The sequence below is a fragment of the Balaenoptera ricei genome, chromosome 15 (assembly GCF_028023285.1).
Source record: "Balaenoptera ricei isolate mBalRic1 chromosome 15, mBalRic1.hap2, whole genome shotgun sequence".
Taxonomy (NCBI): domain Eukaryota; kingdom Metazoa; phylum Chordata; class Mammalia; order Artiodactyla; family Balaenopteridae; genus Balaenoptera; species Balaenoptera ricei.
Window position 1 is genome coordinate 26,273,495 of NC_082653.1, and position 17,614 is coordinate 26,291,108.

General features: G+C 55.8%; 1 protein-coding gene across 1 annotated transcript in view; it reads right to left on the reverse strand.

Annotated features, from left to right (window-relative positions):
* Nucleotides 1-13,395: 13,395 nt before the first annotated feature.
* Nucleotides 13,396-17,614, reverse strand: part of EFCAB8 (EF-hand calcium binding domain 8) — a 56,934-nt gene continuing 52,715 nt past the window's right edge. The window contains exons 23-27 of the mRNA XM_059897242.1: nt 17,445-17,577; nt 16,036-16,240; nt 15,851-15,949; nt 14,048-14,847; nt 13,396-13,478 (exon numbers count right to left, since the gene is read on the reverse strand). Of these exons, the coding sequence (XP_059753225.1) occupies nt 14,425-14,847; nt 15,851-15,949; nt 16,036-16,240; nt 17,445-17,577 (860 nt within the window). The 3' untranslated portion in view covers nt 13,396-13,478; nt 14,048-14,424. The remainder of the gene's footprint in view (nt 13,479-14,047; nt 14,848-15,850; nt 15,950-16,035; nt 16,241-17,444; nt 17,578-17,614) is intronic.

A 17,614-nucleotide genomic window follows, 5' to 3' on the forward strand; every position in this document is an offset into this window, starting at 1 on the left:
CAAAGGGCACAGGGATGGAACCTGCAAGGGAGGGACTCCATACAGGCAGGGGGAGGCAGGTGAAGAGGCTGGCAAGGGTTCAGCTGGACATTAGAAGGGCGGATAAATCGGAAATACACCATCTCCTGGGAGAGCACCCTGGACAGGCCCTTGTCCTGCTGCAGAACCCACCCCTCTGGCCATCAGGCAGGCTCCTCACCAGCCCCTGGGAACCCTCCAGCACCCGGCCCCAGGGCCTGCCTCTAATGGTCTCCATGGTCAGGGTGGCTTCAAGGGGTCACCTCATCCTCCTGCCACTCCCTGCCCCCTCCCAGCAACCAGCAGACCTGGGAGCCATGCATATCCAACTTGGCATTATTTCCATAGTTTTTATGAGAACCGTCCTTGTTATTAACAAGAATGTTATTAACACACCATACTGAAGTTTGGTGAAAAGTGAACCCAGAGATACCCTACTTCCTCCCCCAAATGCCTCTCCCAATCTCACTCCTCCAGCTGTCCTACATGTTTCCTTCTAGTCATTTGTCTTTTAACTTTGTTTAAAGTGTCTTTTGTTAATTTTTTTTGAAAATTTTATGTCCAAAGGTAAATCAGTCTTTTCTTTTATAGCTTCTAAGTTGTATGTATTGTCAGGAAGGTCCTGCCCAGTTCCAAGATTACAAAAATATATTCATATACTTTCTTCTACTAATTTTATAATTTACATATAATGTATGTACATACCTACACACTATAGATATATAGATATATGCTCTTTAGTGCACACACACAAGATTTAGATATGTGAAAGCTCTTTAATGCATCTGGAATTTATTTTTGTGCTTGGTGTGAGGTAGGGATCTAGTTTAATTTTAGCTAAATTGCTACCAGAGGCCACAATACAGTACCTTTATTAAACAGTCCATCTTTCATCTGTAGCTTGGGAACAGTGCACAGACATGTGACTGCCGCACAGAGAGGTGGAGTGACTTCTTAAAGTCACAATGTGTCATGGTGGAGCTATGACATCAACCCAGACCCTTCCAGGCCCGAAATGCTTGCTCGCCCATCCAACCCTTCTCACCGTCATTTTAGATTCCAGTCGGTTTGGGTGGACCAACTGTGGAAGTGTGAGGGACAGCAGGATTGCTGGGTCTGTCCCTGCTGCGCCTTGGGGAGTAGCCTGACCGCCCCGCCCACCCCAGGACACCGAGCCATCGCACAGATTGCAGGGAAGGGCACAGCGGGGGTGCTCCATCCACGGGGGTCCTGTTCTTCACCAGGAGCCCCCACTGCATGCGGCTCAGCCCTCTGCCTTATTCACCACGGGTTCCCCCTTCACCTGCCCCAGACGCATCCCCTACATGCCTCACAGCCCCTGCCCTTGAAGGTCAATAGCCCCTGGCTTGGGCATTGCAGTCCACGGTGTCCTTGAACAGCCCTGCTGTACAGACAAGGAGACAGGCCCCCAGAGGGACCCAGTGTCACCCAAGGCCCACAACAGGGGGCTGCTCCGGCCAGAAGGGGCTCATCTCTGGGGCAGCATCCTGCAGGAGAACAAAGTTTGCCCCTGGGCCTCTCTCCCCACTACCCCATGCCAGTCCCATAATGCACAAGGCTGGCCGCCCGCCCGCCACCCGGCCCACCCACTGGACCAGAGCAGAGGAGTGGGCAGCCGGCCAGGGTGGGAGTCAGCTCTGCAGTGACAGAACCGGAGGTACAGAGCACCAAACCGCCCCGCTCCGTGGTACCCAGAGTGTCACCTCCTGTAAGCCTAGCTCAAACCCCAGGATTTTCACTAATCCTGCTAATCCCTGGACGCCCGGCCAGGTAGGGCTGGGGTCAACGGGCAGGGCCTGGCTTCTCCATGACTCAGAGCTCCCTGGCCCAGTGATGAGACAAAGCCCTGGGCTCCACCCCTACCCTGTGCTCCCTCACCATGTGACCTGGAGGGAGTCACCTTCCTAGCCTCAATTTCCCCATGTGCGCCCAAGAGACACTAGTCCTCACTTCATCTCAGAGGCCAGAGGCAAACTGAGGCCCCCAAGCTCCTGGTGTGGAAGGCCCTTGTCAACTGTGATGATGGGTATGAACCCCTCACACACAAAATGAGGGAAGCATCACAGTCTTCATTTCTCCAAACCAGATCCAGCTCTGAGGCCTCATGCATCTAGGCCAGTGGGAAGCCCGACAGTGGTCACAGTGGTTTTTTAGGCCACTTTCATCCTCCCAGGGCTCTTGGGGATGACTCAGCCCTGGAGAGGAGGGGTCGAGGCTGCTGGTCACCACGTGTCATGGTCAAGGTCAGGGAGCCTGAGCTTGAGCACCCCATCTACCCTTCTTCTCCACTATGGGGCCCAAGGGCTTATGGGAATCTCTAGGTGGCCTGGAAGGCTGGCCCAGACTCTGGGGCCCCTAGAACCCCCTCCACCCTGGGTGTCTGGACACCACCTGCTCCTGCCCCTTGCACTGGCAGAGAGCCTCCTGCTCTGTTCAGCTCTCAGACACTGGTCCTGGGCAGTTCCCTGGGGCTGGGCTCCAGGAGGATTCTGTCCCCAGCACTCAGCCCGGAGTCCTTTGAGCCCCTCAGCTTTGGCAGTGGGTCTGGAGTGGGAAAGAGGAGGAAGGGGAGGCCTTGTCCACCCCGCCCAGAGCTCAGAATAGCAGAGCTCCTAGCGACCCCTCCCTTCTTAACCTGCCAGCTTGTCTGCTATCAATGCCACCAACCAGCCGTGTGGCCAAGTGAGGGCATTGCCTCCAGAAGGTCCCCCTGCAACAGGAGGGAAGTTCCCGGATGGCCCTTCCAAGTAGCACAGATATGTCAGGCATCATCCTAGGACACTTGAGACCCTGGGCTTTGCAAGGGGGCTGAGAAATAAAAATGACAATAATAGGCACCCTTCCTGGAGGATTCACCCTGCTGGGCCTGGAGATGGGAACTCGCTGTACCTCTCCATGTCCTCTTCTCCCGGCAGCCCCGTGAGGGAGGTGCAACTGGAGGAAACGAGCAGGATGAGGCCTCGTGTGGTCACGCAGCTCGAGAGCTGCAGAGCGGGAATTTGAGCCTGGCTGTCTAGCTCTGGAGCTGCTGCTGGTGGGTGTACGGGAAGGGAAGGGCTGGTCGTGATGGGGTCTGTGGCTGTGCGCTAGGTCCCTCCTGTCGCCCCTGTGAGAAGCTGGGGGAACACGGTCTGGCACCTCCACTGCCTCCCCTCATCACCCTCCTGGACGGAGCTGGGCCGGAGCAGGAGGTAAACGTGGATGCCACCCAAGGAAGGACGTTCTACCAGTCCAACACTGCAGGACTGAGCCCCCGTCCCAGGAGGTACGCAAGCCGGGGCGGGGGGTGGAGTTACACGAGAGCTCAGGATTCTTTGGATTCTCTAACCTGGTTTTAGAGGTGGCTCCCTCCTCCTCCCTGAGGGGTCCTCAGCCCTAGACTGGCTATTGAGTGCCACCCATGGGGAACGTTGTCTCTTATTTGAATCTTTTGAATCACCAGGAGGATCTGCCTAGCTTTCCAGATGCGGCTGGAAGAGATTTAGTCACCGGCACATGGTCACCCTGCCAGCGCGGGGCAGGACCGGGGAGGCACCCAAGAGAGGGGAGCGGATGCAAAGGTCAACCTGGCCTGGGTGTGAATCCCCCTCTGGCTTCCGTGCTGGATGACCTCGGGCAAGTTACTTCCCCTACTTGAGAGCCTCTACTCTCTTCCGTAAAATGGGGGGAAGACAGCCACCTCCCTGGAAATTCAGTGGGATGTGCAGTGCACAGGGCCTCAGGACAAAAACCGGGGAGCTGAGCAAGACATCTCCTTCCCCAACACTTCTACTCCTGCACATCGGCGCCTGCACCACCTTCACCTCCTGAACGTCCCCCTCGCCCTCTGCACGCGGCTCCACCATGGCTGCTCATAGCAGCTTCCTCCCCAGCCCCGGCCCCGCTCCAATCCGAGCGTGCTGCTCCCTGCTCCAGCCCTGCGATGGCTCCCGTCTCACTCAGAGTAACTCCAGACTCCTTTTCATGATCTGCAAGGCCCCGTCTGCCCAGCGGACCTCCTCTCCTCCGCTGCTCCCTCAGCTCGCTCGCACCAGCCACTTTACTGCTCCCTAAACGCTGGCCTCACCCCGCCCCCCGGCAAGGCCATTGTCTCAGCTGTGCTCCTGCCTGGAACTCTCTTTCCCAAATGGCCACCCAGCTGGCTCCTCGGTCCTGCAGGTCTCTGCTCAGACGTCATCTTCCCTGAGAGTCCTTCCCTGATCGTGTGTCCTAATTAACTCCCTGTCATCTCCCACCCAACATTGTCTTTCCCAACCCCTGCTTTTAGCACTTAGTGCTCTATCAATGTGATTTGATTATTTTTACTATTCTGCATCATTTGCTGCATGTGGGGTCCCTGACGGCAGGCACCATGGCGGTCTTATCCCCGCTGTGTCCCCAGCACCCAGCACAGCACCTGTCACACGGTAGGTGCTCCATAAACACAAGCTGATGAGTGAAAGCACGCAGGAAGAGTGCTGACACCCTGAACGACCCGGCGGCAGGGACAGCACAGGCTCAGACGCTCAGAATCCGGGAACAAACCAGGGTGCTTATCTGCAATGGGGTGCTGATGCTGTGTGAGGTCCATTAAAGATGAGCAGGGGCTGGCGCTGCCTGGCCTCCGCCAAGTCACCGAGTCTGGGGTCAGGGTTGCACCAGCAGCATTCTGCAGAACGTGGTGGCTCACCCACAAATAGGCAGGACAGAGACAAGTGTTGGAAAGTGGGAAGCATGGGGTCCAGCCAAGTCCCTCTCTGGGCCTCAGTTTCCTCATCTGCACAATAGGCACACTGCCTCCTGCCCTTCGGCCTCATCTGATTGATAAAAAGTAGGAAAGACCTCTGGAGAAGCAGAATGCTGCCGTTTCTCACCCAGGAGAACTGAGGCACCACAGGCCAGGTCTCTGAGAGAGAGAGCCTTGAGCTCCTGCATGCAGGGAGCTCCCAGGCCCTGGGGGCTTACTTGGACAATCTTTGTGGTGACATCACCAGCTTGATACCCAAGACTTTGGGGCTGGCGGGGCCCAGCTGCCCTGCCCAGCTCCTGACAGCCTTGAACCTGCCAAGTCACCTGCTGATTTAACAACCATCTCCACTGCTCCATCAACCCTCTTGGAACCACCAGCACCCCGTGTCTGAACCAACACCTGCAGTTTGGACGTCACCGGCCTTGTCACATTTCCTGTCCCTGAACCTGTCGAGAAAGACTGTATTACCCAAGTCTGTGCCTTCTCTAGCTGCGGGGTGGGGAGCAGAACAGGGGGAGGGGCCATGAGGACCCCCAGGCTCCAGAGAAAACCAGCTCTGCCTGTTGAGAAAGAAGCATCAGCCCTGTTAGTGGTGGTTCATCCCACCACTGGTACCATGTCCCTTTGGCCTAAAACTCTGTGCCTGGTCTGAGCTGCTCTCAGTCACTCACACCTCAGTGGGGAAGAGTTCAGCAGAGTCCTTCCTAAGAGTCACTGAGACAGGGATGGTGAGAGAAGGAACAGGAGGGCGGGAGGGCAAGGATTCCCCCCACAGCCCTCACCACCTTGAGAATGAGCAGCAGGAACCACCAGCCATTGGACCAACTCAGCAGCCGCTCCACAGGGTGCACATCTTCATGAAAGACCAGCCCTCCTCCGGCAGCTCCGTGGGGATGCCCAACACCATCTCCTTTAGCACCAGGGGCACTGAGCAGGCACGGAGTGTACCGCCGCGCATCAGCTGCCATCCTCAGCCTCTGTGAGAACTCAGAGCCTCTGTTGCCTGGCCACGCCCCCTCCCGTCGGGGAATTCAACCACCAACCACTTATCCCCATTTTATAAATGTGGGAAGTGAGGCTCCGAGAGAGTCAGACACTTGCCCGGGGTCACACTAGGCGTGAGTAGAGAAGCTGGGATTTGAACCCAAGTTGGTGCAGCTCTGGAGTCCATATTCCACCGAGCACCAACTCAACCCCGAGACACTACTGATTCCAGGGTCCTTACGGGGCCCCCTAGTCCCTCACCCCCAGCAAGTCTAATACCTTAGAGAGCCAGACAAGACCTACAGAACTCCTCTGAGCCTCAGTTTCCTCATCTGAAAAATAAGGAGCTAAAAATACCTACAGAGGGAATTCCTTGGCGGTTCAGTGGTTAAGACTCGGTGCTTTCACTGCCATGAGCTCGGATTCCACCTACACACCTGAGTTCTGCTTTTAGTGTGTCCTGCTCTACAGTCAACACACCCTTTCTCTCTGAGCCTCCAGCTTGTCACCTACAGTATCAATGATGATAATAGTAATAGCTCACAATTTGGGCATTAGGTACCTTCGGAGAACCAAAATAATGTGCTGACCAAAAACATAGACTATTTAAAAAGGAGAAAAAACAGAAAAATAGGCTCTGCAGCCAGTCTTCTTCCTGGGTTTGAATCCCAGCCCCATCACTAACCATCAAGATACTTCTCTGTGTCTCTCTGTGCCTCAGTTTCCTTATCTAGCAGGTTGGGATAATATTAGTATCCATTTCTTATCATTGTTATGAGGATTAAAAAAGTAAAGACTGTAGAATGTTTAAAGTCTTTTGAACAGTACCTGCACATAATAAGTGGTCAGTAAATGTCAGTCAGTATTATTACTGCAGAAGCAGGATAGTGGGCTGGTTAGGAGTCTACTTTTTAGCTGTGTGACCTTAGGCCAGTTATTCAACCTCTCTGAGTCCCATGGTTGTGAGGGTTAAATGTGGTCACACCTGGCACAAAGTAACTACTCAATAAAAAGTATTACTTTTCTATGTCAGGCACTGCAACAATCTCAATGAATTTTCACAACATCTCATGAGGCATGTCTACTCAGCCCCAGCGGGATAGAGCTCCAGTAGCCCACAGTGGTAAGGTGTTTTTTAATGAATCTTTACTGACTGAGTGGACTGGCTTCCTGTCTCTCCTCTAAATGAAGACACCCCTGAACTGGCTTCAGAGCAGAGTTGGTCTTTCAGGGGATTAACAGCATAGATGGCTGAGTTTAACCTCAAGTGTTAACTGAGATTGGTTGGAAGTGGCTGCCTGGGAAAGGATTCTGAAGCCACATCCAACTTCAGCAAGAAAGTGCATGATCCATTAGTGATGTCTGCAATGGGTGAGAGATGGGAGGGAGGTAGTACACATGCCATCTATTTGTCCACACTTCACCCTTGAACAAATAAAATTTATGGCCTGTCAACTTTAATATTCCTTAATGCTGTGTGTTAAGAAGTAATGACTGCGAGAAGGTTGGGTGAAGAGGTTTCCATCCAGTTCTACTGGCTCCTGTGACTGAGTGAGTGAAGGGAACATTGAGGTTGGAGGGGCCACATAGGATGGGTGCTTCCCCCTCAACTCCTCAAATCAGAGGCCACTCCTTGGAACTCAGAGCCTTGCTGCCCTCTCTGCAAAGGGAAAGAACTCATGGGACAGCGTCTCCATCCGCCAAGCCTTCCCTTCAACCCTCCATACATGCCCATCACCATAAGGTGTATGCCCCAGCCCAGAGCTCAGGGGGATTAACGCTCTCTCAGAGAAAGTGAGTGACTTACTCAAGGTCACCCAGCACCCTGGAAAGCTTGGACAGCATTGTGAGGCAACAGAACACTCCCCTTACCCTGGCCTTTGATCTTGCCTGCTACAGGTGGGGGTCTCCTGTCACAGGGAATCTTCCCACAGTTTTACTGTCTCCAATGTTCAAGGGATCCCCACCCAAAGGCAGCACTCCCAAATCCTGAGCATCTCAGCCTGGAAGAGGCAGAAACACCTGACATCCCTGGTTGGAATCCTAGCTCTGACATTTCCTGGCTGGGGGTCCCTGGGCAAGTCATCACCCTGTTCGAGCCTCAGTTTTTTCATCTGTAAAATGGGGATAGATGACCTACCTCGTAGGAACTTTGTGAGAAAATGTGTGTAAAACATCTGGCAAGTTGGAAGGTAGTGTCACCCCCTGTCCCACCCCCCAACAGGCTCCAAGGAGAAGAGCTAGAGGTTCCCCACCCACCCTCAATCCCCTCCAGAAGCCCAACTCCTCTCCCAACGAAGGAATCCTGTCTCCTGCATCTTCAAAGCGGGCTGGGTCTGTGAGGGGATCTCCCTCCACGAGGGGGCGCTCCCTCCCCAGCAGGATTGCCTTACCCGCCCTGTTTCTACCCCAGGATACACACAATCAATGCAATATCAGCTTCCCAAGGGGAAAAGGTCATTGAATGTACCCATCAATCGTGAGACATCCCAATTTCTGAAATCTTTTTAAATTGCTTTTTTAATATAGTTCTTTTTTAAAAGATTTATTTATTTATTTATCACTGCATAGGGTCTTAGTTGCAGCATGCGGGATCTTTGTTGAGGCATGCGGGATCTTTTGTTGCAGCACATGGGCTTCTCTCTAGTTGTGGCGCCCGGGCTCCAGGGCACATGGCCTCTGTAGTTGCAGCACGCAGGCTCTCTTGTTGAGGCACACGAGCTCAGTAGTTGTGGCGCACGGGCTTAGCTGCCCCGCGGCGTGTGGGATCTTAGTTCCCTGACCAGGGATTGAACCCACATCCCCTGCATTGGAAGGCAGATTCTTTACCACTGGACCACCAGGGAAGTCCCTTTAATACAGTTTTAAAATTATGTCTGAGAATTGAGCAAATCTGGTAGTGTTTAAAAGCTCTTGAAGTAAAAAGAAAAAAAACAAACAAACAAAGCTGTTGAAGGAAAAGCAGCCCAGAGCCACCCAGAGCCGCCCAGAGCTCCTCTCCTGCACACCTCAGGCCCCCCATGGCCAGCTCCTGGCATCAGTGGCTGCACCCTCTGGTCTAGGATACCAAGTTGCCCCTCTCTAACCCCAGGTCTCCAGGACCTCTCCCGCCTCCAAAGTCCACCAGCCAGAGGGCACTTTTCAAGACCCCAATGAGATTGTGCTGCACCTTTTATTAAATGCCCCTGGGATTCCCAAGAGAAAAAAAGCCCTGTGCGACAGGCAGCTCCAGGCCTCTTCCCCACGCCCCCTCCCTCCCTCTGTTCACTCCCCTGAGCCACACTGGCCTCCTCGCCACTGTCTGAAAATGCCATTTCATTCCTACCTCAGGGCTTCTTCCCTGGCTGTCCCCTCTGCTGGAAGACCCCTCCCAACTGCCCCCCACAAACACCTGGCGGTGCAGGTCTGGAAACAGCTGTCACGAAACCCAGGCACCACTGTTCACCACAAAGCCCCACTGTGACGGTGGGCCAGGCCTCTACCCTCCTGGCCCCAGGCCGCCGCCTCAGGAGATGGACTCATGCCCTGGGGGCGGGTGACGCACTGCTCTGGATCTGCCCTCCACTCCCAGAGCACAGGGCGCCGATGCTGCAGTTCCCACGGGTGAGCTCTGCCACACAGAACACCCAGCAGCCGCCGCATCCCCATGGGCTCCACAGTCAGACCCTCAGAACAAAGGGACCCCCAGCCCAGCTTCCAGGCCCTCCTCATTGCCCCACCATTATTCCCCACCACCGGCCAATCCAAGGCCTACCCACCCTTCCAGACCCAAGTCAGGACACACTCAGATTTCTGGGAATCAGAAAGAAGCCCAGATTTCCAGAGCCAGTGGGGTTCTCAAAGTCCCCAGGCCACTTCCTCTTCCCAGCAGCTCCACCAGAGGCTTGGGGCTCACAGACAGGGTTTGCGGTCCCCCACTGGGGAGGGACACTCCAAAATCTAGCCAGGGCTGGCAAATAGAGGACACCCAGCCTCAGAGAAGGGAAAACCGGGGTGAGATCAATCTCAGATCTCCTGGAGGAGGGAGACTTAGAGCTGAGAGTCATGATTATTTCTTGGACAAGTAGTTTTCCATCACCTGTGATGTGACAAGTACTGTGCCAGGCCTGGGAACCGTGAACAAACAGACCTGGTCCTGCCCTGGGGGAAGGGGGCACAGTGATAAATAGATACACAAAGAAATACTGTGATGAGAATAAAGTGGGGCAGGGGTTAGAGAGTGCAGGGGTGTCGGGCATTGAGGGATGTTTGAGCAGGGCATGGAGGAGAGGTCCTTTGATCCGGGGGAAGCCCTTCTCAGGCAGAGTGGACAGCAAACACAAAGGTCCTGGCTGGCGCTGGGCTTAAAAGCTCCCTCCTCCAGGAAGCCATCTCGGATGGCTTCTCCTTGTCCCCACTGCATTTGCCTACTGTCCCACGAGCTCCATGCCTCCCTCCGGATGCCCGGTGCTTGTGCTCAACGAGATAATCTGTTGGATAAACCGATGAGAATACGCATCCACACTGCAGAGGAGTGATCCGTGTCCCCAGTAGGAAAGGGCTGGGTGTTCCTCGTTCTGGAGTCCCCAGGGCTCGGGACAGTGCTTGGCATATAGCAGGTGCTCAGTAAGTGTCGAACAAGTACGAAATACAGAAGTGGGCCCAGAAAACAAGGTCCATGATGGCTTCTCTCTAAGGACAAGCTGGTCCCCACACTCCCCTTGGTGCCCTCGTACCCCATCTCCTGGTGGAGAGACACCCCCGCCTTGGTCCTGACCTCTCAGCCACGCTGGGCCCAGGAAACCATTTCTGCGCCACTGGAGGTAAATATCTCTTCCTTTCTCTGTTAGCAGGACCTTGTTGGGGCCAGACAGGAGGCGTGTGCCTTCCTGTTCCTTTCAAGAGCAGCAGGGCGACAACCCTAGATCCTGGAGAAGGTGACACCAGGAAGGGCTGAACGCGGCCATCACAGGCGAGGTCTACGAGGAATTGCAGTGACGGGCATTTGCTCACCGCATGAGGAATTCTGCACTTGAGGCTTGAATGCCAAGGGTATGAGTTGTGTGATGTGAGTGGATGAGGGAGTGAACGAGTGGGTGTGAGTCTGCCTGTGAGGGCATGAGTGTGTGTGTAAATGGGTGTGTGCACAAGTGCACCTAAAGACAGAAAAAAATCTAGACGAAGATGTACCAAAATGATCTCTGGGAGATAGAATCCAGATGGTTTTTACTGGTTTGTATGCTCTTCTGTAATTCCCTGATTTTCTATACTCAGCCTGTGCTACTTTTAGAATCAGAAAAGATCTAAAATAAGTAGTTTTTTAAGTGATGCAAAAGGCAGAGAACAGATGGAGAGGAGACAGGTGTGGCTCCACGGGCAGCTGGCCTGGGGAGGGAGTGGAAGCTGGAGGGGCAGGGGTGCTGCGGGGCTCAGGGAAGCCCAGGGGGACCCAGAGGCAGGGCCTCCGACCCGGGCTCCTCACACACCCATTCCTGTGTGACACTGGCCTCCATTTCCTCATCTGCATTCTAAGCTGCTTGTGACCCTGATGCTCTGGAATTATCTCCCCGACATCCCACAAGGGCCTGGGCCAGGTGCAGGCAGCAGGAGACACAGGGGTCACTGACGTTGTTGGCCAAGTTCAGCCCCACTTTTCAGCCTGGGGCCTGGGATCGTGCATCTTGGGCACCTGCAGCCTCCTGTGGCCAGAGACGAATTTCTATGGCTGGCCGCGGCCTCAGTAGGAGGTGGGACAGACTCTACAATTATTTTCTAAAACATGCCAAAACTAAAACACGTGGGCAGATGCAGTAAATGTTGTAACAGGGCTGGGTCCACTGACGGGAGAGTTCACTGAGTCCCAGAGTCAAGCGGAAGCTTCCCCAGAGGTCAGCATGTCCAGACCCCTAGTGTCCAGCCAGTGGGCCCTGAGTCAAGGTCTCGGGTCCTATAGGGGACCCTGAGTTGCCCTCCAGGTCAAGGCTGTGCAGAGGCCTTTAAGGAAAATCCCTCAAGGCCTGGTCATTGCCACATCCCCAGGTTCCTCCATACTCCCCCTTCATACCTTCATACCATACCCTTCCCTTCACCTCTGGACACAGGCCTTGGCCTTGCCACTGCTTTCACCACCACCCTATCCACGCACCTCCCCGCTTCCTGCGTTCCCTACCGCAGACACTGCCCGGATCAGGATGCAGCAGAACGATCGGAGGCTTTGGCTCAGGAAAACCTGGGTTCGAGTCCCAGCTCAACCAGTTTCTAGATATGAAAACTTATGGCTCCCTGAGCCTCCCTGTTAGAGCAGCTGAGCCTTGGGGCCCTTCTAGCCTTTATACCCTGAGGCTCCCAAAGGCAGTGGGGTCCAGAGATGCCCGCCACAGGCCTGGAAGCCAAGCATGGTGGAGCATCAAGGTAACTGCCCCAAATGGGTGCAACTGAACAGCAGCTTGAGGAGCAAGCCGTGGGGTCAGAGCTCTACAATCCACCCTCCTTACCAGGCCAGGGACCATTGTTCAGGACCAGATTTTGACAACTCTGCCAGGAAAACAGCCATCCCAGCTTGCAGACTGAGCCCCTGATAAATCCGCCTCGTCAGAGGGGAGCGTCTGACAGAGACAGCCAGGCCAGAGCCCTCAGACCAGACAGGGAAGCTCCTCCCCAAGGGGCTGCAGGATCCTCTCTGTCTGCCTTTGAATTGCTGAGGCTCAAATGCAACAAAAACCCCAGTGGCCCCTGAGAAGAACCAAGACTGTGGCAGAGGAGCCTGGACCAGAGTCGGGCGGAGGGCCAGGTCTGCCACTGGAGAGGCTCAGACTGACGACCCAGGTCTGGCCAACCTGCCCGGCCCCCAGCCCCAGCTGCCCCCTGTGCTCAGAAGACCCACTCTTCACCCCTCACTTCCTGCACTGCAGGTCCCTGCGGCTCCTGTAACTTCCCCGATCATTTGAGGGGATCTATGGATTGGAGGTTGGTTTGGGTTAAATTGTATGTATCCTCCAAAAAACAGATGTTGAAGTCCTAACCCCCAGTAACTCAGATGGTGACCCGATTGAAAATAGGGTCACTGCAGATGTCATTTGTTAAGATGAGGTCATACTGGAGTAGGGTGTCCCAGTGACCAACCCAGTGACTGGTGTCCTTACAAGAAGAAGAGAAACACACACACAGAGGAGACCACGGTGTGAAGACACGAACACACAAGGGGAGGCGACCCCATGATGACAGAGGCAGAGATTGGAGTGACACCTCTACAAGCCGAGGAAAGCCAAGGATTGCCAGCAACCACCAGCAGCTGGGAGAGACAAGGAAGGATTCTCCCCTACAGGTCTGTGGGAGCATGGCCCTGTCAACACCAGGATTTCTGGCCTCCAGAACTGAGAGACAATACATTTCTGTTGTTTCAAGCCACCGGTTTGTGGTTCTTTGTCACTGCAGCCCTAGGAAACAGATACAGGGATGATGATGGAGTAGAGCATGCAGATGTATTTTGGCCTCAATAATCCAGACTCCTGGGTGCCCCCTGATTCCAAGAACCAAGCCTTGGAGGGCTCAGACCATAGTTTCTCCATGGCAGAGAGAACACAGTGGCTCCGGGGAGGAGGAACAGTGATGCAGGTACTCCCTGCCAAGAGCAGAGGGAAGCTGGGCTTGCATCCTGGGAGTGTGGAAGGGAGATGGAAGTGGAGAGAGAGATGAGAAGCTGTACATTCACCGCCTTGGGGCTGAGCCTTGAGCTGGGCGGGAGGACCTGTGGGAACAGAGAGTTATCCAGACCACCCCCCCCAAAAGCAGGTCTGCAGCCCACCTCCCCACCGCTCCAGCAAGCCCCCACCTAGCGTGGCCCCCTGGGCAGCGTGGTGCACAGCAGTGGCCGCTCTGGCTCCCCACAGGCCGCAGATCAGATCGTGTGTCCAGAGTCCCCAGAGGGCGGGTGGCCCAGCAGAGGCCTGGACAGGTGCCTCCGGGCCACAGGGGGACAATGAGCCCAGAGACAACAAGGGACTCCCAAGCCAGACAGCGGCGGAGCCAGGCCGCGGTGCTGCCCACCACACTTCCAGGCCTCCCTTGCATGGGACATGGAACGGTTTGGAAATACAGGGTTCCCCGCAGAGGAGTGTCTGATGGGGAAGGAGGACAGACACCCAGCAGGGGCAGGGGACGATCAACGGCTACCCCCTGTGGATGGCTGCTGGGCCTCACTCTTGCCGTGAGGCTGAACGGAGTTTCAGAGTCTAACAGCCCACCCCAGTGGCACGTCCCACCCACCACATCACCTCGGGGCCTATGAAGCCCCTGTCCCAGGCTTCGGCCTGTCACCTGCCAGACGGCCACGCCAGGTATCCTGGGGGGATGGTCTCTCCTCCCCGCATCAGCCCAGGGCCTTGCCAAGGGAGCACGACCCCGTCTCGGAGACACAGCCTGGTGCCTAAGGGGGCGAGGGACACACAGCCTGATCCCAGAGCCGGTGGGACTCCAACATCTGAGAACATTTATTTTCTTTGCCAGGACTCTGGCAAAAAAGGTCAGCTTCCCCAGATGGCCCAGTGGGGACACCTCCGGGCCCGGCAGGGGTAAGCCAGGGACAGACAGGACCCCATGGGCCTGGTGGCCCTGCCGGAGGACGGGAGAGAAGAGTGGGCCACCTCGGAGCCTGACGTGGGAGCCCTCCTGCACAGAAGGCGGAAGGCAGGCCTTCAGAGGCCTAGAGAGCAGCCTGAGGGGAGAGGCACCGGGCATGGGGGGCGCCGGCCTCCGCAGGATGTCCCTGGATACCTGGGGCAGGACCGCGGGGGAGGACTGGGCGCCAGGGCAGACCGGGGCTGCAGCAAGGATCGGGGGAGCTGGGGCCGAGGGGAGGCGGGCGAGCCCGACGCCAGGAACCCGGAGCCTGAGGCTGACAGAGAGAGCGAGGAGGGAGAGGAGACCATGGCGGTGGGCGTGCTGGCCCTGTGCTCGGGCATGGTCTCCCTGTTGGGACCCAGGTCCTCGTGGATGCGGTGGGTCACCAGGAGAGTGAGCCGCCTCTGCTGGTCCAGGACCCTGTGCCTCGTGAAGTCAGGCTGTTGGGTGGGCGCCAGCTCAACGAAGTGCAGGCTTTGGTAGATCTGAGGCGAGATCTGTGGGGGACGGAGCCAGGGAGTGCGGAGGACACCCAGGACCAAGAGCGGACTAACAGCGAGGGTGGCCCCAGGGGCTTTCCTGTGAGAAAGAACCGGGCCTGCCACTGATGACCACACCCTGCCGAGCCGCGAGCCCGCTGTGCGCCAGGCCCAGCACCGGCCCTCCTCTTGGTGCTGCCAACAGTCCTGTGAGGTCAGCACTGGCTTGTCCCCATCTTAGAGTGAGGCCTCGAGCTGCACCCCAAGTGGGGCTCAGATGCAAGGCGCTCTCCAGACATGCCCCCACCTCTCCCATCAGCACTCGCCATGTTGCGCGTTGAGGCCCATCTCCAGGAAAGGGCAGGGGTAACGAGCGTTCCTTCTTTGCACTGACCCCTCCCCAGCCCGGGACAGGGGGGTTATCTCACTTATTCTGAGTCCCCACCACAGAGCGTGGGAGCTCCCCTAATGCCCCTAAGATGGAGGAAGAGGCTGAGAGAGGCTGGAATCCGCCCAAGCAAGAGGCAGGATGGGACTCAAAGCAGGTATTTCCAAAGCTCCTGGCTCCTTTGTCTCCCCAAGGACAGGCCCCCTTCCACTCCCTCTTTCTCTTGTTGACTGTGTGCCTGGCACCAGGAGGCCCTGTGTCTGTTCGGGAGTGGCCCAAAGTACGGATACATGAGCAGTGAACATGCTAACAAACAAACAGACTCTGGGAAATGCTTTGAAGGCGAGCAACAGGTGCCAGGCCCATGGACAACCTCCTCCCATAGGCCCAGTGAGGTTTGTCCTCAAGGACAAAACCTGTGTCCACGGCCTCAAACAGGGCCTTGGCAAACAAGCCAGCCAGACCAGTTTCACCCCAGAACTGTCCGTGGCCCAGAACCCTGTTAAAGGACAGATGTGCCCCTCAACCCCGCTGGAGGGGCATGTGGGCACAAGGGTGGCTGCCAATGGAGATGGGACACCCCCCCAGCCTCGAGCCCCAGCGTCTCAGGGAGCTAGCCCCACCCTGCCTTACCTGGTGCTTCATCCAGCCATACTGCACGTCGGTGAACAGAAGTCTGGGGCCCTGCAACCGCTCCTTGGGCTTGTATGCTGCTCCCAGGACACCGCTCACCTGCAGGAGTCCCGGGCAAGGGCGAAGGCTCAGGACTGAGGGTTGAGGGCTCCCCTACCCGTCTCCGTGCCCCCACCCAGCCTCACCTGCTTGTCCTTGGACTCCCACTTGTACCAGCTATCCTCAATGTCTTCCGGGGAACGCTCTCCGGCCCATGGGGATGTCAGGGTTATCTTCTGCAGCCTGGCCCAGGCCTCAGGCTCTGTGTCCGCCTTGCCATACAGGAGAGCCATGAGGGCCACCTGCTCCCGCCGCTGGTACACCAGCGCCTCAGCAAGATCCCGCTCCTCCCTGATGTGAGGGGCTTTCCTTCATGAGATGCCCTCTGCGCCACAGACAGCCCTCCCAGAAACAGCAAGAGGGTTTCTCCCTTCTGGGCCTGATCCTCTCCAACCTTCTCATCCCTCCCCTGAGGCCATACAGCCCAGGGCCCATCACTGAGCAAGTGTTCAATTAACACTAGCAACGCCCTGCTTATCCTGGCCCCCAACAAGCCCTGCAACCCTTCCCAACACCCTATGCCCTCTTCTATGGAGGCCTGACACCCCATCCTGACCTTTCCTGGGCCTCCCCTTGTAGAATACTTAAACATACTCTCCCTCCCATGGAAACCCTGCCTCTGCCTTGTTTGATATCTCCCGACAGGACTGTAAAGATGTATGCCTTGACAGGAGCATAGGGGCCATAAGGACTCTATGAGTTCCTGGCAAACTCTTACTTACATGTCAAAACCCAATTCCAAAATCTCTTCTCCTATGAAGCCTTCCTTACTTGCTCCACCCAGTCAGGTGATTATCCTCTGAGCCATGCCTGCTCTTAGTACTCCTATCATTTATCACATAGAACTGTGGCCATGGGTTTGCATGTTCATCTCCCCAAGTAGACTGTGAGGCAGGACCTGTGTCTGGATTGTTCTGGATGTCCAGAACCTAGCACAACCTGGCAGTCACAGGTCCTCAATAAGTACTTTTTGAATGACCCAAATTTATCTGAGACTTGGTCAGGAATAGGGGTAGAGCCCAGGTGGAGGAGGACCCTGTAGAGGAAAGAACAAGTAGCAAGCAACCTGCCTCCCCCGAATCAGAGAAATAACGCACGTGTCTCTTTAGGACCAGAGCCCTGGGCACTCTCCCACCAGGGGCCTCCAGCCACATGGAAGTGGCCTCTGCAGGGAAGCCAGCCCTGGCAAATCTGAACCTGGCTCTGGGGCAGGGTCCCATCTAAGGACTTGGGTTTTTATATTTTCTGGTTTTTACTGCTCAATCTTGTAGCTGATCTGGGCTAGAAAAGAGTCTCAGGCTCCTAGGCCATAGCTGCCACCTGTGTAGTCAAGTTGCCTGCAATCCCCAAGCCTGTGGCCTTCTGAGGGCCCTACCCAAATATGTCCAGCACTACCCAAGCCAGGGGAGGCCACCTGGGATCTGAGGAGGCTCCCAGCATCCCCCTCCTCAGGCCAGAGTTGACCAGTTGACCAGTGAACACTGCGATAACTCACTGAAGCTCTAGATGGAAGGTCTTCTCATCAGCGTCTATGAAGTCATCCTCCTCCTTTAAGCTTTTTCTTAGTTCGCGATCACTAATCATCGGGGCATCCTGCAGCTTTTTCCAAACACTCAGGCCAAATGTCCCTGTGAGTTAACCAGACCCAGTTCAGTAACAAGGACT